Source organism: Peromyscus eremicus, chromosome 19 (genome assembly GCF_949786415.1).
Source record: "Peromyscus eremicus chromosome 19, PerEre_H2_v1, whole genome shotgun sequence".
Classification (NCBI taxonomy): domain Eukaryota; kingdom Metazoa; phylum Chordata; class Mammalia; order Rodentia; family Cricetidae; genus Peromyscus; species Peromyscus eremicus.
The window spans coordinates 62,891,376-62,914,542 of NC_081435.1; the positions used below are offsets into that span (position 1 = coordinate 62,891,376).

Genomic DNA, 23,167 nt, shown 5'->3' on the forward strand with positions numbered 1-23,167 from the left:
AAAACACCCAGATACGCAAGACTGAAGCAGCTTAGCCAGACCTTTCTGTGGATTAAAAGAAATACGATTTTTTTTTTCGGCAGAAGAAAAGGAAAGGAAGATCGGCGGGGTTCTGCAAGGAAAAAAAGGGGGATGTAACTCGTGGATACGGTTTTTTTTTTCCTCCCCACCCCTCCAACATCTTGTTCTACTTTGTAAACATTTTCTCTTTTAAACCCAGGCTCCATCCGGTGGCCCCCAGACCTCCGAGGTGCGAGGAGGTGTTGTGTTTTTTCATTGGGGGCTTTGCGTATTTGGTTTTGGGGTTTTTTGAGAGACCCTACAGACGTCTCACGCGGGGTGAAGTCTACTCGGCCCCCTCCCTCTAGTCTTCGCGTGCACAGAATTCGAGGAGATCCGGTTACTAAGGATATAGAAGAAAAAAATAAATCGTGTGCCTGCTTTTTTTTTTTTTAATTGCCTGCTTCTCCCCACCCCCAAATTAAGTTGCTTAGCAAGGGGGAAAGAGGCTTTTTCCTCCCTTCAGTAGCTCAGCCTAACGCCTTTCGTTTTTTGCCCCCGAGGATCTTCCATGTAGGAAGCCGAGGCTGGCGAGCCCGACACTCGGGAGCCACTGTAGGGGGGCCTCTTTTGGGGGAGGCGTCCACCGGGGCAGTCTCGGCCGCCCCCAGGGAAGCGGCGGCCGCGTTCCTCCGGGGCGCGCCGGGGCCCGAGAGCCGCGCAGGGCGCGGGCCGCGCCGGGTGGGGCAGCCGAAGCGCAGGCCCCCGATCCCCGGCGGGCGCCCCTGGGCCCCCGCGCGCGCCCCGGCCTCCGGGAGACTGGCGCATGCCACGGAGCGCCCCTCGGGCCGCCGCCGCTCTTGCCCGGGCCCCTGCTGTTGCTGCTGTCGCCTGCGCCTGCTGCCCCAACTCGGCGCCCGACTTCTTCATGGTGTGCGGAGGTCATGTTCGCTCCTTAGCCGGCAAACGACTTTTCTCCTCGCCTCCTCGCCCCGCATGTTCAGGACCAAACGATCTACGCTCGTCCGGCGTCTCTGGAGGAGCCGTGCGCCAGGCGGCGAGGACGAGGAGGAGGGCGTGGGGGGTGGCGGCGGCGGCGGAGGAGGAGGCGAACTGCGGGGAGAAGGGGCGACGGACGGCCGGGCTTATGGGGCTGGTGGCGGCGGCGCGGGCAGGGCTGGCTGCTGCCTGGGCAAGGCGGTCCGAGGTGCCAAAGGTCACCACCATCCCCATCCCCCAGCCTCGGGTGCAGGGGCGGCCGGGGGCGCCGAGGCGGATCTGAAGGCGCTCACGCACTCGGTGCTCAAGAAACTCAAGGAGCGGCAGTTGGAGCTGCTGCTCCAGGCCGTGGAGTCCCGTGGCGGTACGCGCACCGCGTGCCTCCTGCTGCCCGGCCGCCTGGACTGCAGGCTGGGCCCGGGGGCGTCCGCCAGCGCGCAGCCCGCGCAGCCGCCCTCGACCTACTCGCTCCCCCTCCTGCTGTGCAAAGTGTTCAGGTGGCCGGATCTCAGGCATTCCTCGGAAGTCAAGAGGCTGTGTTGCTGTGAATCTTACGGGAAGATCAACCCCGAGCTTGTGTGCTGCAACCCCCATCACCTTAGTCGACTCTGCGAACTAGGTAAGAAGTTGTTCTGTGTCCACCTTCCGTTCCCTTTGACGCAGAAGTGCTGGTAGAATGCTCGAGGGTGTGTGTGCATCCCCCCCACCCCCCCTTTCTGGAAGAGAGGAGGGAACTGAATTAGGGAAGGGACCAGGGGAAACTTGGACGTTCCTTGGGGTTCTCTTTCAATATTCTATCGCACTCCCCCTCCACCCTCCAGAGGGGAGGACTCACGGATACTGCTTATGCTTATAGGGAACAGACATGCTGCAGAAAAATGAGACACTTATTTCCGGGTCAGCAAGGGAATACAGAGCGAAGTGGGGATCACGCGTCCCCCGCACCCGGAAAGGCGTTGAGGTGTGTGGCCGAGTTGGATTCGGTCCAAGCCCGCCAAGGAAGGCTAGGAGAAACTAGCTATAAAAGCTGGAAAGTCTCCTCTCCTTTAGTAAATAAGGACAGTCACGTGGGGCACAAGTGGCCCAGATACTGTCCTGGCCTCACAGCTTTGGAGTTTGGGGGCAGTGGTAGGATGGAGACCGAACTGGGTATCCACTCCCAGCTGTGCCAGCTTCAGGGTGAGAAGGAACAAACAGCTTGGAGAAGTTGGGTGGCCTCTACTTTTACCTTTATTTCGCACCGAAAAGCATACAATTAGTGGTCCTTAGAACCCTAGCTCCCTGCGTCTGCCTGTTCTTAATTGCCCTGGGGCCTGGGCTTCATGGCTGGGACCCTGAGCAGGTTCCTACCCATATTTTCCTAGCTTTTCCATGCCTTCTCTTTTCTCCACATCTTTGTGCTCAGGATAGAGGGGCGTACCCTGCTGTCCTCAAGTCTTACAAGTTCAGCAGCACACTTAGGGTGCTTTTTCTCGGGTGGGCTGGGTAGGATTCCCTAGTTGGGCGCGTGGGTGCCAAGCTGAGCAGCGAGGGCGGAGGTGAAATGTGCTCGTAGAGGCGGGGATGACTGGGGGAGCGGGATCTGTAGTCTAGGACGCGAAGCAGCCCGGGCGCCCCCCCCGCCCCCCCCAACCCTGCGGACTATTCTGTGCGCGGCCCCACCGGTGGAGCCCTGGCCCAGCCGGTGGTTTCCACCCCGGCCCGCCGAGCGCGGCGGCGGCCGCAGACGTGGAGGAACGGAGCGCGGAGGCTGGCGCCAGGCGGTCTCTTTTGTTTATCTGACAGCTAAATATCAAGGCAATCACCGCCTCGCGGCCCTGCCTCCAACCCCCACAGCTAAGACAAACAGTTGGGCTAAAAGAATGCCTGAGTTATCATAAGTTTCTATCTCTGTTTCTCATGGCTCAGCCTTTATATTCTCTTACTTTTTTAATTTCAGAGTCGCCCCCTCCTCCTTACTCCAGATACCCAATGGATTTTCTCAAACCAACTGGTGAGTAGATGATTTTCAAAGGTCTTTTCCTTTCTTAGATTCCTGGTTTTTGTGTCTAGGTTGGGGCTGGGGTGGTGCTTAGCTTGCTCAAGGCAGTTAAAGTTTCCTTTATTGCAGGTTTGGTAGATTTTTCCTGTTGTGATTGGATTCCTCCCCATCCCCCACATAAAGATAGCTTTTTTCCCCTAGATATGTTTCATAATTTGTTCCTTTTTTATGCATTTGAACTGTGTGATGGAAGTTAGTTCAGCTTTAACACATGGAGGCTTTTAATCCACTGAATGCCTTGGGAGCCAAATAGGACAGGTCGATGGAAACACTCTGAAGCTTTGTAAGACTTATGGGTAGGTTAAGTGGATGAGGTTCAGGTTCAGAAGCTTCGGTTTGTAGTAACGCGGGAAGTCTTCAAGAAGTGCAGCCAGCTTACAGGGGATGATCTCTCCCTGTTGAGTCCCCTGCACGTCAGTTTTCTCCTGGGGTTTTCTCAGAATTCTTGGTAGAGAGACCATGGAAGTTTTCCGCATAGCTCTGCCTGCCTGTTGCTTTGTCCCTGGATGGCGGGGGGCCAGGGCAGAAGCCCATTGGAGACTGGCACCAGGCCTGTCGTGGTTGTCTGCATTCAGCTCCTGGCTGGCAGCACTAGGACCCATCCCTTTAGAGCTGACGGTGCCAGGGGACAGGGTCAGCAAAACAGATGGGGGGTGACAGCAGGGACAAGCCCCACTTCCTTCTGACAGTGGAAGAATTACAGAATCACTTGCTGAAAGTCTCAGTTTTAATGTTGGTTTTTGTGCCTGTTATGTGGTGCTTACAAAAATGCAACACTTGAGACATCTTGGCTTTGCCAAGGAGAGGAAGGGCTGGGCTCTATTGAGCTCTTGGAACCTTCTGCCTTCGGGAGCGTTTGCTCTTGTGCACACCCTCCCCCCACCCGCCCCCATTAAAAGTTTTGTGGGGACACTGTCATAAGTTAAATACTTAATGAACGTGTGAGTGAAGCCCCAGCTAGCCCTCCCTCTGCACACTCCACCAGTTCCCTCAAGTCGGGAAGGCGTTGCCGCTTGCCTGGTGCCTGTCTAATAGGTGGCCTGCAGAATATGTGATATTTTGCTTTCGATTTACAAAACACCAGATAAATGGTTATTAATGACAAGATAACTGGCCTTCTGTACTTGCAACAAACTGTAACTGGCGTTAGCAAAGTTGAGTGGCTGTAACTTGCTTGAGTTTGTGGCTTAAAGAATCAAGACTCGTTCCAAGAGGTGACTTCTCCAGGGGTCCACCACAGTTCTCTTTTTTTTTTTTTTACTTTCCCTCTGCATCTTTCAGAGGTGGGGAGTTAACCTTATACAGAAAGAGAGGTCCCTGTGGCCCTAGAGGTGATGACAGCTCTGGTAGATGATCCCCTGATGTCCAGACTCCATAGAAAAGAAGGGCCACGTGCTCTTGAGTTTGCAGAAAAGATACTGGGTAAATCTGCTTGCAAGATTTAAGCAGTCATTCTGGCAGGCCAGGACCTCATTTTCGGGGAGTGGAGTGATATATTTATTCATTAGCAAGTGTTGACATTAGGTAGCAAAATGTGTGTAAACAGAGAAGCCACAAAGACAGGGAATGTGCCATTTCCAAGGAGGGGAGCAACCTTCCTCACATCAGCCAATAGGAAGTGATTAACCTGCCAATCGGAAACCCAGCAGCTGGTTACTCACCCCAAATGCCTTGCTTAAAACAAAACAAAAAGGACCCAAACTCAGGCACCACTGTGTAAGAACATGGGGAAGGTGACCAGAAAGCCCCTGGGAGAGGAGTAGTCGGAACAGTGGAGCAGGGGACTGGCCTAAGGGGACTGGTCTAGGGCAAGTTTTGCTGGTTATGGTGGCCCAGGGGTGTTGAAGCAAGACCTGTTCAGGGGCCTTTGCTGTCCTGTCACATGTTTTTCTCGCTACCCAGTGTATGGGAAAGCGCTGGACCTGGGGATTCAGCTATGCTTTCCCAGCCTGAGCCTGAAGAGTTTGGTGTTGGGTTACATAGGTGAAACAGGAAGTGAGGTTTTACAGTGGACAACTGTTAAAATCTTAATGAGACAACTAACCGAGGGAATCCCTTCTGGAGTCTCCCTCCTCCAGGGGAAGTGATTAGAAGGGACTGAGACCTGGGAGAGTTGAGCCTTTTGGAGGTACTGGCAGGTTGAACTGGGAACTCTGGTTTGTGATGGCTGCAGCCTCTGGAAGGGCCTAGACTAGACCTACACCTGGTTCTGTGTATACGTTCCCAAAACAGAGTTGTCTGCAGCAAGTTTGGGGCTTGCCTGGACCTTAGGACAAAGTGGCTGTGACTTGTGGCCTGTGCAAGGCATGAAGATACTCCCATTTCCCCATCCCACAAAGAAAAAGAATTTGCTGTTCGTTCCTAGATCTATCTCACTTTGTAGAGTTGGGATGCTTGAGGGTGCCTCTTCCTGTGAGCACTGTATCTGCTGCTCTGAGGCTGGGGACTGACTGCTGGGATGGCCTCTTCATGGAACAGCCTTCAAAGCCTAGCTGAACCGCTGACATCTTGGTCTGTGATCTGGCCCTTTTAATTTAGATCTCTTAGCTTGCTCTTTTTCCAAGTCTCTTTGAGACTAGGTTGTTCATGAGTTTGCTTAGATCATTCATTCATTTATTTACTTACAGCTTCCATCATTCATTATACAAAGTAGTCCTGGGAAACTCAGAAGAACTAAGTTGAAAAGAACCTTTAAAAAGGTTCTCGGTTGCAGTTCTGTTAGAACTGTTTGGAGAAGGGGATGTGTGTCTTTCTTCCACAGAACCCAGGGCTTAATGAGGTGCTTGGTAATGTGTAGTGGTAGAGGAGAGCCAGAAATGCCCAGCTCTGCTGTCTGCCAGGCTGGGCTCTGGGGAGCAGGAGACGGTGGAAGATGAGACTCTGACTTGAGAAATTTATCTTTGCAGAGTGTTTGGTGGGTGGATGCAGATCTGGCCCACTTGACCTTTGTAAGCTAGGGAATAGCTTGGAGCCAATCTAGACACCACTGACTGGCTCAGCCAGGCCAACTCCAGGGAAGAGGTTTAGGACTTGGTAGCCTGCTTGATGGAAGCCCTGGCATAAGAGCTGGACCTGGGTGCCTTAGCTCCCTGGGTGGCCTCTGGCCCAGTCAGTGGCACCTCAGTTTACCTGGGTGCCTGTTGAATGTGTTCCTGCTTCACAGGGGTGGTAGGGAGGCCTAATTAATGTGTGTAAATCCCTCCTAAGATCAAAGGCGATGCAGAGGCCATAGCACATTTCATAAAAATCACTTGTGGTTGCATCTTGCTTGGAGCTCGCTCACCTTTGATGTGAGCCAAGCTGACACCCTGACTGAGGTCTCCAGGCCCGCCCTGGAGAGGCCAGGCTTTGCCTTTGAAATACACCTTGCCCTTGGCATTCAGCCAGCCAGAGCTGGGGGAGTGGCCATAGGGTGTCTTCCATTTTGGGGGGAGTGGAGGAGGGGGGATGAGGAGCCAATCTCTAGAAAATGGTGGGGCAAGAGCCATAGTTTAGAAAGTACAGGCTTGCGCCATATGACAAGGAACTCCTTTTCTGGGTTCCCCCATTGTTTTCCATTTGATTAGGCGCATCCTGTTAAGTTGTATATTCCTGGTAGGAATTATCTTCTACCCCGAAGAAATGAGGTTGTGTACAGCCTTCTCTTTCCCCTAGCCAACCACTCCTCCACGCTCCCTCCGGTTTAGAAGAGGTTTTTCTTTAATTTTTAAACGCGTGCTGAGCAAGTGCTGTATACCCAAGTGCCCCACCTCCCTTTCCTCCCCACTGGAGGGTTTTGAACACTTAATCTTCCAGCTTTGGGAAGAGGAGGCCTCACAGGGAGGCACCCTCGGCAGAGACTTTTGGGGGACACCGTGTGTTGGACAGGCTTGGTAGTCACCTTCCCTTTGTCAGGAACAGGAGGCAACTATTGTACCACTGAAGGGCTGTCCAGGCTACTTGCCTCTAGGCTTCTCTTTTGCTTTGAGTAACTGTGTGCCAGTGTGGCCAAAGGGGCATCTGCCAATGCCTGGTAGCCTGGGGTGGGAGAATTGGAGTCTGTACAAACCAGTGGTGCGTGTGTTTCCCAGAGCCACACTTTCTGTGGGGACTTGGAAAGAACTTGGACATTGGTAATGGTGCAGAAGAAAGTTCCAGGGGCCCGTGCATTTGCGTTCCTGGGGACTAACTAGTTGGGATTCGTGGGCACTATTTTTTGTTGTTGTTGTTGTTGTTGTTGTTGTTGTTGTTGTTGTTGTAATTGCTTGGAGGGCGGTTGTAGCTGGTCTCTTTCTCAGCTGGAATTGTCATTACATGGAGGTCACTGTGCTGAGCACCTGGGGGTGCAGGGAGAGGCTGAGGATACAGAATCTGTAGGTTAAGGTCTAGTAAAGACAATGGAAGGAAGCAGTGCTAGAAAGATTGTGTAGGAACTGAGGCAGGCAGCCTCATAAGAATGGGGTGGTCTGGGCAGGTTTCCAGAGGTGGGTTTGGACCAGTCTGGAAGCAGGTAGAACATTTCCCTCCAGCTGAGTCCTTTCCTTGCTGAGAAGTCTGTCTTGATATGATGGGCTGTACCCAGGTGGATCTATGATAGAACTGGTAGAAGTCAGTACGGGAGTGGGAGGAAGGGAGGCTTTGTGCCTGATGGGAGAGAAAACTGGGTTGAGAAAGTACACTTCGAACCTTCCTTGACCTTGGGAATTACCTGATCTCAATGGGAGACTTGTAATAGAAGAGAAATTCCAGCCAGTCTGTGATTGAGCCTGACTTGACTAATGATTAACTGGCCGCCTGGAGCCCAGACGGGTGACAAGGTGCTGTGGTCTGTCTTAGGCTGGACCATGAAGCCGGGTAGACCATTAATAATCTGCAGCATGCCTGTGAGTCAGCCCTTTGGAATGTGTGGTCTTTCTTTCATGCTCTTTAGTGTTTGTAAGAATGAACGGTGGGTTTTTTTTTTTAATAATTTATTTATTTTTATGTGTATTGGTGTTTTGCCTGCATGTATGTCTGTGTGAGGGTGTCAGATCTTGGAGTTAACAGATGGTTGTGAGCTGCCTTGTGGGTGCTGGGAATTGAACCTTGATCCTCTGTAAGAGCAGTCAGTGAGTGCTCTTAAGCACTGAGCCATTTCTATAGCCCCTGACTCTCTTCTTATTTGCGTATTTACTTCTCTCTCTTCCAACTCTGCAGCAGCCTGTCCAGATGCTGTGCCTTCCTCCGCGGAAACCGGGGGAACGAATTATATGGCCCCTGGGGGGCTTTCAGGTAAGACACTTTCTCTCCTTTCCTAGAAATTGCTGGAGGCTAAAGGAATGTAGGGGGGTGGCAGCTGGCTGGTCTGGGATTGATCTCGTTGGCATATGCCTTAAACTAGACACGTCTGGGGTGACGGTAGTGCCCTTCAGCTTGTCATCCCGTGGTCCTTGCCCTTCCCAGGAATGGGAAAACTGAAGTCAACTGGGAGCTGATTGTGTGTGAGACAAGCTTTGTGGTTATTTTTTATTTTTCTGAATTTTGTGTGTGTGTGTGTGTTCATTGCTCACATGTGTTCAGAGGACAGCCTATAGAAGTTGTTTCTCTCCTTCCGCCCTGTGGGCTCCAGGGATGGAGTTCAGGTCATCAGGCAAGGTGGTGGGCGCTTTTACCCTGTGAGCCGTCTTGCCATTCCCTCATGGTTTTTAAGCAGCTCCTGACTTAAGTTTCTTCCATTTGTTAACTTTGGCAAGATCTCAGGCGCTTTTAAGCCCTTATTTTGCTCTTGCACGCATGCCTTGAAGGAGACAGACCCACGTTGACGGGGCACAGCCCAGGTGCAAGCTGGGTTTCAGTGGACTGCGGGGTTTCTGTTGCGGCAGCGCAGGGGCTTGTCGTAGACCATAGGTGTCCTCAGCTGGACAAGCTTTCTTCAGGGTTCACAGACCAAAGACCCGGAGAGATGGAGCTAGAGAGTCATAGGATTGGAGGAGGTACAGTGCGGGGAGAGAGCCCTGTGCGTTATTGTCTCTGAGGACAACAAGCACTCTGGGAGACAGCTCACTCTTTTCTATGGACCGTTTTTTTCTTCATTTCCCCTCCCCCTACCACGTCATGTATTTTCTAAGAACTAGCTATAAAGCAAGAGGGAAAGGGGTGGGGGAAATTCCAGGACAGTTCTGGGCACTCAGTGTCGCTGGCTTTCTGGGCCATTGGTGGAGGTCTTGGTGTAACACCTCTTAGTGGAAGTTGTGGGACTTGTGCACCCTCCGTAGTGGGATGGCTCCTCGTGACTGACTGTTAAGAGCTGCCCCTGTGTGTGGTTGAGGTACAGTCCATTCTGGACCCACATCCCAGACTTCCCCCTCCAGGAATTGAGCCTGCTGGGAAATGGCTGTAGGGGGACCCTTGTTTGTTTGGATTTCAGTGCAGTGTGTACTCTGACTGTTATCTGAGACCGAGGGTATTGTTTACTCAAAGCTTCTAATGAGAGCTGAGCAGGAAAAGAAGGACCCCAGGGGGAGGAGGGAGGTGGGCCCCAGTTTGGCTTGGGAGGTTTCTCCATCTTCTGCTTTCTAAGGCTGAAGTGAGGTGAGAACTCTCCAGAGAAAGAAGGGCCAGGAGAGAATCTGAGCAAAATAATCTGAGCACACGGGATGTTGTTGGCTCGTTTTGTTTTTTTTACGTCCCGGGTGTGCAGGGAGGAGCCCTGGCTTCTCCAAACCACACGAAATAAGCAGGGGAAGTGTGGTAGCTTTTGAAAGGGGCTTTTCGGAAGGCTTTCTCATTGATAACATCTTGTCTGTCTCCTCTACTGGAGGAAATGACGACACCAGGCTGAGAACCACCAGCCTGAGAACTGCTCACCCCCCCTTACCCTCACCCCCAGGAGCCAAACGGTGTGAGCTGGTCAGCCGATCCTGCTTCCCCAAAGTTCGGCCAGTTCTAGAAAGAAGCTGGGAAGCAACATTCTAGTGCGCCGCCCCCTCCCCATTTCCCCCCCACCCCCTCGGTCATCTCAACCCCTTAGATGGATGAGGCTTGCTGGGATGTAGTAGTCTGTCTCGCAAGGGATGGCATGGTGTAACAAAACTGCAAACAAGAAAAAAGGAAGGGGAAAAAAAAAAAGAGTCCTCCACATGAAAGAGCATTTGTTTTGAATTTTAGCTCTTGGTTTACTAATTCCCAAGGCTTCAAAGTTGGAGCCCTTTCTTCTGTATGTAGTTGGAGCCATGTATTAATAATGTGCTTGGGTGGAGGTTGTAGGACGGACTTTTTGGGTTGATGCCAACGGTTTGGGGGTATCTAGAGGAAGAGGTGACGGGCACAGAGAAACTTACTATAGACTCTCTGTCCTGTGAATGTCCCTGAAAGGTGGATTCATGAGCCTAGGCGGAGGGTTGTATACATTCTGGAAACCCAGGCCACCTCCTTTTAACAAAGGTGGTGCTGGGTGTGTGTGTGTGTGTGTGTGTGTGTGTGTGTGTGTGTGTGTGTGTGTGTAGGGGGCTAGATGTGTCTGCTTCATGTAGATTGAGGTCTCAGGGGCAAGGGTGGTTGAATGAGGCCGGAGGAGATGGGAAGGGGGCTCCTGTAGTGGACGCTGGGGTGAGGCCCGGCCCGAGCAGGATGGATACCAGTCAAGGTGGGGGGCAGTGACACCCCCCTGAAATAACCTCTCGGAGTCTCTTTCACAGGCCCTGTGTGCGGCTTTCCTTCCTGTCCTGCCCTGGCTAAGAGCGGGCTTAATGAATGGGGCTCAGTTCAGGGTGGGAGGAAGGTCGCCAGTGTGAGCCAGGGCTTGATTCTCTTGGCAAGGGAAGAAGGGAAAGAGAAAACAGTCGAATGTGAAAATGTGGTGCCTTGGAGATGGGGGTGGGGTGTGCTCAAAGGCCTAGCCCCTCCTGAAATGCAGGGGTGACTCCAAGGCTGGCTGGCCCTTCCCTTTCCTGCACTCCTGCTGAGGGCCAGCCAGAGGAAGGGGAGTGGGCGGGAGTAGCACCCTGGCTTCAGGTTGGAATTCCAGTCTTGCAGTGTGGTTCTGGTGAGGGGAGGGCAGGGGATGACAGGCCGGGTCCTTGGGGACCTGCATTGAAACACACACACACACACACCCCACCCTTACAAGTTTCCTCAGTCTGGGAAAACGGGACATTTTTAGAAGGCAGTAATTTGGTTCCAGGAGATTGTACTTTCATTTCTGACAGCCGGCTTTCTGAGACAGATGGATTGCTCTGTGCAAGCTTGTGAGTGTGTGCGCTCACGCACTGCAGACAGACAGACAAGCTCCTGTGTTGACACTTGAGCAGAGGGATGCCATGCCAACAGGCAGGGTCTGAGAGAATCTGGGGCCCTGTTCTCATGAAGTGGCTCCCCCATGAAGTTGTGTACTTACTATGTTGGGGACTGGTATGTGTAACGGTTCAGAACTGCAGTTTTGATAGCCTCTGAGTTTAGCCTGGTCTCTGGACACTGATGTCTTTTGGAAGGTATGCAAATCCAAGTCAGGCCCTTGCTACTGCTGCTTTGATTTGTTTGAATGAGTCAGGGAGACCCACCTTGGCAAGAACTGACGGAGCTGGGAAACTTAGAGCTCAGTAGAGGAGACAGCAGGCATTTACATCTGGGCTTTCTACTGTATCTCGGGGAAGTACTGCTCTTGGCTTAGCATCTTTGCAGCCTCTGTCTGGAGTAGGTGGAGGGGCTGCACAGGGCCTGTGTGCAGTCTTAACTGGATTGATAGAAAGAAAAAGCAGTATTTCGTTCGTACCAGGTTACCCCGCTGCAGGCCCTTCCTTTCGGAGATGTTAGTGTTTGGTGCTGGCTGGGCCTCTGGATCTCCCTCAGAAGAGCAGTGTTGGAGGCCTGGAGCCTTTTGCAGCTCCGTAAACTTGGAAAGAGGAATTCCCATGGACTGGGGTGGGGGTGGAGTTGAGGGGTTGGAGACTTGAAGCATGCAGCAGTCTTAGGGGAATTGAAGAAACTGCATAGACGTCTTCTGTCTGTGCAGTCATGTTTATGTGGAGGGGTCAGGGAGGCCTGGGGGTTAGTTCCTTTGCTTAAGGTCTTAGATAGCTTTTGGTTTCCAAATTTGGGGGTGGAAGCGTTTCAAGTCAGTACCAAATCAACTACAAGGGCAAGTCTGTTTCCTCTTTGATCTCTGCGGGCATCTGCCTTAGCGTCTGAGGAAGACCTTCAGAAACACCTATATAATCTGAAAGGCTGCGCTTGCTCAGTACACGGCCAACTTGGGCTCAAACCAAGCAGCTAAGGGAGGATTGCTACCTTCTGATCTAAGGAGAAAGCCATTCAGCTGAAAGTGAGCAAGTTTTTATCATCTGGCATGACATTGTGATACTGAACTAGGAGTCTCAGGCCTTAGCTAGGTGCCTGCTCCCAGCGTCTCTTCCTTGTGCCTAGTTTGGCTGTGGTTTCTAATACCCTTGGAGGTGAGAATGAATGGAGAATATGCTGGTGAACTCACGGCTGTCACAAGGATGGGCTTATGGGGAACTGGGCAAGCACAGTGACCAGCACCGATCACCTCTTCCCTCCAGGCCACTGTGGGAAATGACAGTCTGGAGCTCCAAGAATACAAGTCTAGTCTCTTTTAAACCAAGGCAGTCTGCTGGCTCCAGGCTAGGGCGGCTCACCTGATGCACACCCACACCCTGGTGTAGACCAGTCCTAGGCAGCATCGGGGCTGTTGGCGGGCCTCTTCTTCTGTAGGGCCTGAGGTCATGGGCCCCGCCCCTGGTGAACGACTCCCTGATAAACCTCTTTTGTCCTGGAAAGAATGAGGTAGTCAGGCAGGGGTTAAATGCAGGGTGACAGCATTTAAAAATCTCTGGAGCAAATTTGGGCTGCTCTGCCGGCTAGACTAGATGGGCGGCTAGACTAGATGGGCTGCGTCTGTATCCTGTCCCCAGGCAGAACCTAGTCAAGTCAGCAAGGGGGGGAGGGGAGGGCTCAGGAAGGCCGTGCCAGGGTGCTGGTGGCTTTGGCTGTGGTCCTTCAAACAGCCTCCCCCGATTTATTCCCACTTGGGACCTCTTCTCAGTACAGCCTGCCTGCCGTAGATGGCTAGACTCTTTGAGGACTTCTGGGGCCAGCAGCCGTGAAAGGAAGACGAGTCATAGATTCATGACAGGGTTTGCTTGGTTTCCTTTGCGTCTTTCCATATCAACCCCGGAATGATCTCTCTTTATATGGTATACCATACGGTAACGGTATTTTTCTCTTCTTTCTGGAAGTCCATAGAGCGAAGTGTCAACCCTCGTGCACCGTTAGCGAGTGCTCCACCCTGAGCTGTAACCCCAGCCTCTAGATTTGGTCTTCCGGTCACTTCAGGGTAGGCTTTGCACTCTGAGCAGCACTCACTGTCAGTGTCTTTATTTAATCCCTGCACTTCGGAGGCAGAAGCAGTCAGGTCTTGGAGTTTGAGGCCAGCCAGTCAGGGCTACATGGTGAGACCCCGTCTCGAAGAGAAAAGAAAGAATTCTTTAAAAATCTTAGACAGCTAATATGACAAGATAGGATGTTGTTTTTAATGTCAAAGCATCCTGCCTCACAAGCATGTATTATCTATTGCTCCTGGCAAAAATAAGTGGTTACTGAAGGCAGAGGCAGGCGAATCTCTGGGTTCAAGGCCAATCAGGGCTGCATAGTAAAGAGTCCGAACCAGAACAAAACAAAAAACAGCTCTCTCGAGTCACTGTTTTAACCTGATAGTCTTTGTTTCTGTTTGGTTCCTGGACTTGCATTTCTGTTCCTTGAATTTGAACTTTTTCTTGGAAAATTTTTCCTTAGATTGATTTATTTGATTATGTGCATGAGTGTCTAGCTGGCCTGTGTGTCTGTGTACCACACGCATGCCTGATGTGGGAGAAGGTCAGAAGAGGGTTTCAGGTTTCCTGGGACTGGAGTTACAGACAGTTGCAAACTGCCATGTGGTTGCTGGGAACTGAACCCAGGTCCTCTGCAGCAGTGATCTTAAGTGCTGGGCCATCTCTCCAACTCCTTGAGGTTTTTTTTTTTCTTAATAGAGTTTTTTTGCTTGATTGTAGAAACATTTGAGGAGAATGTTGATTACCCACATGTCTTCCTCCTATGTGTTGTTATGGTTGCAGAACTGCCCCTTGGGACTGTGTTTCCTTTTGGGGTAGTGATGTATAGTTTGTGTACCCAATGTCACTGATGGTGCATTTCATACTACGTGGATTTTAACACAGTTTTCAGAAATGTGGCCCGTGGTGACTTTTAAATGTATGCAAGTGTTGTCTTATCCATGAAGAACAGCGGGCAGTAAGGAGAGGTCTCTCACAGGTCTGGATCTATTGATTAATGGGTTGGTTATACTGGTTTCCATAGCACCCCGAGATCTCTGGACTATAGGTACACTGGTGGCCTGGGACGGGCCTCTTAGAGCCTGCTACTGGCCGTGAATGGACAGGTGCGTCCCAGTGTTGAGCGTGCGCTCTCTTTCTGTTTGTCTCATTTTTGTTGTTGTTGTTGTTGTTTTTTGTTTTTTTTGAGACAGGATTTCTCTGTAGTTTTGGTGCCTGTCCTGGATCTTGCTCGTTAGACCAGGCTGGCCTCGAATTCAAAGAGATCCGGCTGGCTCTGCCTTCTGAGTGCTGGGATTAAAGGTGTGCGCCATCACCACCCGGCTTTGTTTCATTTTTTGAGACAGGGTTTCTCTGTGTAGCCCTGGCTGTTCTGGAACTCACTTTGTAGCCCAGGCTGGCCTTGAACTCAGAGATCCACCTGCCTCTGCTTCCTGAGTGCTGGGACTAAAGATGTGTGCCACCACACCCTGCTCAGTGTTAAGTTTTCAGTCTTCCCATTTGTGTGCAAGTTGGAGAAACCTTAATAAAGTAGGAAATTTCTTTTCCGTTGTTCCCAAGCCGGCCTTTCTGTCTGGGTTAAGGGTAGGGGGAAGTACACTTATTCCTACTTCTCCCCAGATGCCATGCCCTGGGGGCCTGTCCAGTGTAGTGACACAGAGCCCGAGAGGGTACAGAGGCTAGCTTCCAAAGCCTAGGGATGACCTAGACCCTTTCAAGGCTGCTGGAGCCCATGGTCCATGTAACATCCCCCCTGTGTTTCCAGGGCAGGCAGGTGCCCATTTGCGGGAGCCTGAGAGAGGATACTGTAAGAGCAACCACCGGGAGGTCACCAGTGGCCCTAGCCTCTTTCTCAGTGAGGATTGAATGGCCCAGCATCTGGCTGTCTGCCTACTGTCACACGGAGGCTTCCTCTTTGGGCTATTTTCAGAGGGAAGATATTATTAACTGCTGAGGCACAGTCCTCTCTTTAGTGGCTAACACACCAAGGAAGCTGTGTTCACTTGACTCTTTCCCCCCTTTATACGCTTTGGTAGGAGGAGGGTCCCACCTCCCCTGGCCCTTCTGCTTCTCCCCATGAGGTCACCTTGGGGATCCCAGCCCTTGGCCCAGTTCCTGGAGGAAGCTGCCACGGTAGAGCTAATGCCTGCCTACTCCTAAAGGTGCAGGAAAACAATACTGTTTGTGTGCTTCAGTGGAGACAGATTGTAGTACAAGTTGGGCACCGGGCAGGGGAGGAGGGTAGCTTTTGATGGAGTATGGGACAGTCATTTAAAACAGCGATAACTTTCACCTTGTCAGCTAACAGGAAATATCGGGACAAGACAGGAAATTGCATCATCTCTCTCTTTTTAGAAGAACTCCAGAAAAAAAAAAGTTCATGAAAAGTAGTGTCGCTGAGGAAACCGGCTGGCACTGCCCCCTCCTTTTTTTTTTTTTTTTTTTTTTTTGCCCCCTTCTTCCCTTCTAGTCCCAGGAGAACTTTTAGACCGTTTTCTTTAAGAAAGAGGCAGTTTGAGAACTTTATGTTATTTTTATTATTTAAAAAAATATTTTACCAGAAGGGTCACCTTCAGTTGAAATGTGAACTGCAGCCTTCTTTCCTGGTTTACTGAAGAATCTTTCATGACTTTTTCAGCTTCCTTCCCCAAATGGCGAGGCCAAGCAGCTCTTGGCTGGGAACTAATTTTGGTTTGGCTTTGGCATCCTGAGCACTGAGCCCCACCCAGTGTCATTAGCTCAGTTTTAACTTGCAAAAAAAAAAAAAATTTTTTTTTTGTTTGTTTGTAGTAAGGGTAGGTAGTAGGAACTGACTCCAGTCCATACATAGCCTTTTCACACCACAGATGTCTTTTTGGAGAGGAATCTGGCATGGGGCGGTTTGGACCTCAGTTTGCCCTTCTCACTATCCCCGAGGATAGGATCGGCCTTTCACAGTCCACGGGTACAGCTATCTAAGTAGGTCACGTGGCTGTCAGTGCATCAGGAAGAAGCATCCCCCTCAAAGGAAGGGTAGACCAGATACAGCATCCACGTATTCATCCCTGGGGATCTGAGTCGTCCTCTCTTTGATGCCCTTGCTCTGATGGCTTGGGAGCTAAGACAGCGCTGCCCGGAGCGGGAGAGATGAAGCCCAGAGAGACTGCGTGTGGCTGGCTGCTCTGCACTCCCTCTCTCCCCCACCCTCCCAGCTTTTTTCCTTAGCATGCTTTGTTTTGTTTTCATAACACAACAAGAGCCCTGGGGTGTGTAAAAGCATTGTTGAACACTTGCTGAGGGTAACTTGTCCAAACAGAGCAGGACGCCAAAGCAGAATGCTGTGGGCAGGTGGTGTACCCGCAGAGGTTGCCTGCCCGGCGCCTACCTTGGAAACACCTCTCAGCCTGTGCCGCCACTGCCTGGGCATCCGTTCAGCCCGGAGCAGGGGAGTCTCTTCCTACCTGCAGAGTCCAAGACAAGCCATGGCCCTTCTGGCTGGCCCTGGGAAGGCACCGTGTCCTTACCTAGTCCTTACCTAGTCCCGCTTATGCGGCTCTCTCCCAGGTGTGAAGCTGAGTGGGCCAGCTATTTTGGAAGAAGCTCATTAGTGTGGGTTTATTCATTTATCAGGTATTTCTTGAGAAGTTAGCATGGACCAGCTCCTATGCGGTGTGGAGGATCAGGGCCTGGACTCTCAAAGGATGGAAGGAAATGAGATAAAAAGTCTCCCAGAATGCAGGGGACAGCTTCTTATATAGTCTGCCTGGCCAGCAGCAGAGGTGCTGGGGTGGATGGTTCTCTGGGAGCCTTGCAGAGGCAAGGATTAGTAGCCCTGCCGCTGCTTCTGTTGAACTGAACCACAACAAAGTTTGAAGATAACTAGAGGTCTCCCCCACGGCAGCTGCCTGGTTTCACAGTCCTTACTGCTTGCTGCCTGATTATAGCCGTGATTAAAGGCATGGTGCTAACTCATCCTGCAGACCCCTGCTCGTACCCCGGGGCCTCAGGCTGCTAGAAATGACCAGGGAGCTGGGATCTTAGTGAGACCACTGGGGTGGGTGGTGTGCGTAGCATTAGACAGCATCCAGTGTTTGGACAGCTAGAGGAGAGGTGGGATATTTCTGGAGCCTGAGATTACTTCTGAGGCCTAACCCTTTGTGAGTGAGGAGGCCATGATTGACCTCGGGTTGCTTGCACATAGTTATCTGTGAATGCATTTACCAAGGTGTTTCATTTCTGTGCTCATCTTGCCCTGGGGGTTCCCTGGGGACCACCTGAGGCTTCCGTGAGCTCTGAGGACCCACTAATTGAATTATCTTAGTTGCTTCTCTGGTGTCTTGGTTCCCCGCCTGCCCGCCCCGCGCCCCCCTCCCCCCGGGGGGGGGTATTGGGAGCGCTTGTTTGATTTGGAGCTAGAGACAGAGCCGAAAGGGAAGGACTGACTGGTTTCACCTTGTGGAGCTGGGAGCTTGTGTCCCTTAGCCAAAAGATACACAGGTAACCAGGCCTGTGACTGTAGCTGGTGGCTCTTGTGTTCCTTCATTTCTCTGTAGTCTTTTTACTTTTAAATCTGGGACCTTTGCTCAACAGACACAAATGAATACAGAACCAAGGTCATGATAATCTGTGGCAGATTGGCCTGTCCGCTTTTTTTTTTTTTTTTTTTTTTGCGCGGGGTGGGGGAGGTGCGGGGGGCGCATTTGATCATTGCCCCTAGCCCCTAGGAAAAGTGAGGGCCATCTGAGCTGTTTGTGAGCTGTGCTGTGGTGTGTGGGGAATTCTTGTCAGCCCGATGGCAGACTGCCTGTTAGACAGCGCTGGCCCTTCCCTCATTAATCAGTAACCAAGAGGGAAAAGAAAAAGTTGTCCTTGTTCTGGGTGTGCCTACTACTTAAAGATGGGCCCCATCTCTAGTTCTGGGGGGCATTTCCTGAAAGAGTCAGAAGTCCCATGATTGTCCCCTCCCTCCCCATACGTTTTGCGGTTCCAGGAGGAGGCTATTTTCTGCAGGACTCAGAGACTGACTGACTGGCCTTAGGGTGGGGGAGCATGGCCACACAGTGTTGTGTTGTGGACCTCTGTTTTCTCATTTGCAAAATAAGGGGATAGGCTTGGCCACCAAGCCTCCCCCCACCCCCAAGATCTGTGATTCTTCAACTCTTTGATTTGAGGTTTGGGGGACCCAATATTCAGGGAGTCACCAGCCTCCATTCTAAAATAAGATTGTGATTCCTTATGCATCTTGGTTTGCAGGCTCTTCTAAGTGAAAAAAGAGGAGGACCCTCAGCCCAGGAAAAAATGCATATACCCACACTGACATTTGCATACATTTTAGGGGAGCAGGCTCATGGTGGTACATAGATGCATAGATGCATTGGAGAGTGGGGATTTTCTCCCCTTCCTGTGCTGGGGATCGAACCCAGGGTCCTTAGCACAAAGCAAGTACTCCACCAGTGAGCTGTATGCCCGCTTACCCCTTTCTTTCTGTGGTAAAATATACTTAACAAAATTACCAAATCACCTACTTTTGATTGTATATTCTACACAGAGAAAGCAGCTTGCGGGGAGGGCAGGCTAGCCAGATTGGAACCCCCGTCATGTAGGCCAGAAAATACTCAGAAGGGCAGCCACGCATGGTGGACTCCAGGGCCTTGTGGAAGCACTCTTTCCTGGAAGAGAACAGCAAACACAAGAGGAACCTTCCATTCCCTCGGCCTCCCGCACTGGAGGGGCGGTGGCGGTGCTGGAGGGCAGGCAGGGAGACTTGGGTCTGGGAGGTCCTGGGTGCTTTGGGGGTGAAAGGGCTGGGATGGCTGAGCAGTGAGTGTGTCCTAGCTGGGGAGATTAGATTACAGAAGCAGACAGAAGTAATGATTAACTTTTTCAGTCTGCACACTGTCTCCGGGCTGTCTTTCTGGTTTTCTCCTGTAAGTACAGTGCAGCCCTGGTCTGGCCGGCTCCCGTCCTGGGTTGTAAAGAAGAGGAATGAGGTTGGGAGGGAACAGGAGGGAGCTTGCTGGAGAGGGAGGCCTTTCCATCGGATCCTGCGCTGGAATTTATTGGCTGGAATGCCGTAAATATTCAAAATGCCTTCCCATCCAACAGTTTTCATAATTGTTATGGAACAAGGAGAGCCTGGGGAGGAGAGGGATGAAAAGGACGCTTGTTTCCCTTTTTCTTGTCGTCTGAAGGTTTTCTTACCCTCTAGAAAAACCTGAGTGGGGAATTGGCAGAGTTGGGACTGGTAGTGGGCAACGCTTAGACTGGGCTCAGTGTGGCCTGGGCCTTTTTAAAAGTGAGGTCTAGGGCCGGGCGGTGGTGGCACACGCCTTTAATCCCAGCACTCGGGAGGCAGAGGCAGGCGGATCTTTGTGAGTTCGAGGCCGGCCTGGCCTACAGAGTGAGATCCAGGAAAGGCGCAAAGCTACACAGAGAAACCCTGTCTCGGAAAACCTAAAAAAAAAAAAAAAAAAAAAGTGAGGTCTAGGGCAAAAGCAGGCAAGATGGTTTTGTGTCCTGTGTGTTTGAGAATGTTTGCCCTTTTGGAAGACTGATTTCAGTGTATCCATTTCTATTAGAAACAAGGTCGTGAAAGTTAGCATACAAAGTAATGAGTTTCATTATGGCGTTCTTTTGTACCTGTGTATGTCATACTATAAAACAGGATTCTTTGTATTGAACTTCCAGCAGGCAGCTAACATACTTACTAGAAACAACGAGAACTCTTGCTCCCAGTGTTTTCTGCCAGATCCTTGGGTGTACATTGTCAACATCCAGGGGTCACTCTGCAGTTAAGAACCCAGATCTGGAATTTAGGGGTTCTCTAGCCTGGCAGGTGGGTGGTTGAGGAGCAGGATTTGACAGGAGTGTCCTTGGACATGCAAATGGACTTTGTCACCTGATTACCTCACTTCTGTTTTCTGAGGGCCGACCAGGTCCACATCAAGAGATAGTACTGTGTAGACCCGGGGGCTCCAGATGCTCAGTGACAGAAACCCACTCTCAGGAGATGGCTGCTGAGTTTATTCTGGGGGTCATGGTAGGAACTTGGTCATACATTGTGGAGGGGGCGGGGAGAGCCCTGTAGGCAAACGCAGAGGTAATTAGGCTGGATGTACACTCAACAGCAGCCAGAGAGGCCATTTACTGTAAATATTATGAATGGAGTTGGCTGGGTTGGGAGTCCCCACCCTTCCTCTGAGCCTCAGAGCTGGGCAGAGCCAGTCTCCTCAGGCAGCGGCAGCGGCAGCGGCAGCGGCGGCGGCAGCAGCAGCAGACGGGTACATGTTATAATTTGCATGGCTGAACGCAGGGCCACAGGAAGCCGAGTCAGCCCAACTGGCGAGACAGACAGGATCTCTTGATTCGTGTGGCTTCCCTCCTCTGCCCTGTGCTACCCTTCAGTTTTATTCTCTGATGGCTAAATAGTGCTCTGAGGAGGACCCCCTGGCTATAGGCTTCAGGCATGGGCAACTGGGCTTTGGGTGAGACCAGTGTGGCACATCTCAGAACTGGTAGTCATTATTCGTCATGATTTGTTTGTAAGGACCACGTGACTAATCGCCCTTTTAGATCAGCAGGCTGTCTGGAAGCTGGGGTAGTTGGCAGGAGGGTGGTAGGAGAGAGAAGCTTGCTTCAGGGGCTCCAGTCTGGGGTAGACACTGGAAATAGGTTAGTACTCAGAGGCCTTTGCTTGGGGACTCAGCTTTTTCTAAAGATGATGAGGGACAAGATAAAGAACTTGCTTGGAATTAAAGAAACAAGAACCAAGTTTAGAGTTGGAAGTGGCTTTTTTTTTTTTTTTTTTTTTAATTTTTTTATTTTGGACCCACATCTTTTCTCTTTAGGCTGTTTTGTTTTTTACAAATGAAATGCAAAACTGTACCCTCCCACTTTTAAGAGATTTTCTTACTTTCTAGAAGGTAGTGATGGTGAATGGAGCTAGGCTTGGAGACTACTGATGGGTCAGGTCACATTTGTGCACCACAAAGTCAGCCAGAGACCAGCGGGGCCAGAATGAGTCTAGGGGCCCATTTTGCCCAAAATGCCTTCATAGAATTTATAGACAGGTCAAACTGATAACAAATTCCCAGGAGGGCAAGCCGCTTGTGCTGGTAAGGAAACTATGCACTACCCTCTTCTTGGCTTAGGGGAACTGGACCCTTACTCAACTCTCCCCTAGAGCGTTTAGAGAGGACATTGGGAACTAAGGATTTATTGGCCTGAGGTAGCTGCCTGCCCATAGCTCACCTTTTTTGGGGGTGGGGGTGGGGGAGTCAAGACAGGGTTTCTCTGTGTATCCTTGGCTGTCCTGGAACTCTCTGTAGACCAGGCTGGCCTCAAAGTCACAGAGATCTGTCTGCCTCTGCTCTGGAGTGCTGGGATTAAAGACGTGTGCCTGGCCATAGTTCACCTTTTGATGGCCTGGATTTGAGTTCCCAGTTCTGTTCTTTGGCATGTGACTGGGCCTTGTTCCTCTTCTTGACGATGGGATGGTGGTGCCATTCAATCTTAGACAGCTATTCTGGGCCTTTTGGAACAGCACCAGTGCATAGAAATGCTTACTGAATGTTAGCACTGGCTTAGAATTGTGATGAGTAGGGACAAAGCAGGTATGGGTCAAGCTGCTGCTGCTTTGGATTTTTGAGATGGGGTTTCTCTGTGTAGCCCTGGCTGTCCTGGACCAGGCTGCCCTGTGTAGACCAGGCTGGATTCAAAGTCACAGAGATCCACCTGCCTCTGCCTTCCAAGTGCTGGGATTAACGGCGTGCGACACCACCACAGGCCCGCCTCCTCTAATAAGACTTGAGACTATTTGGGTGTATGTAGCATGCCAAGTGATAGGCTACTCACCATCACTTTGTATCAGGTTGTCATAATATCTCTTAGGCTGGCACAAGGAGATCCCTTCTTAGGATCAATTTGGAAGTATCCTACCAGAGTTGGGATGTGCCATGGGAGGAGGGGTGCTGAGGAAGTCTCGTTCAGGGATTCAGCTGATTGGACCCAGGGATCTGATCGACCACCCTGGCCTTGAAGGAGATTCCGTAACTCCTTCTGACCACTCCTCACAGCCCAGCAACCATCAGTGAGATATTGCAGAGCATGGGGGGTGGGTGGGTAGGGGTGGAATCCATCTTTCTCAGTGTGATCCCAGCCATCCAGACTTCACTCTGATCCCCTTAGTGAAGGGTGGGGCTTGGGTCTTGAGTCTCAGCATGCTCAACGGTGGAGACTTAACCCAAAGCATTTCAGCTTTTATGAGTAAGTTGCTCCAAAGTCCAGAGTTAATCCGAGCTGCCTCAGGACCTTCTGAAAATCAGGGTTGTATTTCTATTCAGGTTCTCACTTAGCTTACAAGGTAGCTTTCCCTGTTGGCTGTGGCGTTTGATCCTTTGCCTCCTGGGAAGGAGGCAGACCATCCTTGTTGTAATGGTGCAGGATGAGCCTCGATTGGGTGTTGGACCCCTCTTTTGTTTCTCGTTGGTCCTGGAATGGTTCGAGTGAACTCAATAGAATGGCCAGCTTTTTAATGGGGAGGAGCAGGGCGATGGTGTGCTGTCAACCTTGGATGTAGAACTGCTAGTGGTGCTTGGGTCCCTGGGAGGGAGGACCCTTGACCTGTGGCTGGTAGGGCGTGGTAGTCAGTGTTTGTGTTCCAGGTTGCTGGGCTGAGCCTTTGTGTCTACTTGTCTGCCCTTTGTTTGCCCCTGACCTGCATGGAAAGGCCTCTGGGAGCAATGTTGCTCCTTAGGTCCCCTTCCTGTTTGGATTGACCGAGCGGGAGGCGCTCACGGCCCATCATGCCCTTGGGTTTTGGCAGAGAAATACCACTTTATAATCC

General features: G+C 51.3%; 1 protein-coding gene across 1 annotated transcript in view; it reads left to right on the top strand.

The window, feature by feature from the left end:
* The first annotated feature begins 836 nt into the window (after positions 1 to 836).
* The window catches only part of Smad7 (SMAD family member 7), a 28,605-nt gene continuing 6,274 nt past the window's right edge, over positions 837 to 23,167 (top strand). The window contains exons 1-3 of the mRNA XM_059246206.1: positions 837 to 1,618; positions 2,939 to 2,992; positions 8,216 to 8,290. Of these exons, the coding sequence (XP_059102189.1) occupies positions 997 to 1,618; positions 2,939 to 2,992; positions 8,216 to 8,290 (751 nt within the window). The 5' untranslated portion in view covers positions 837 to 996. The remainder of the gene's footprint in view (positions 1,619 to 2,938; positions 2,993 to 8,215; positions 8,291 to 23,167) is intronic.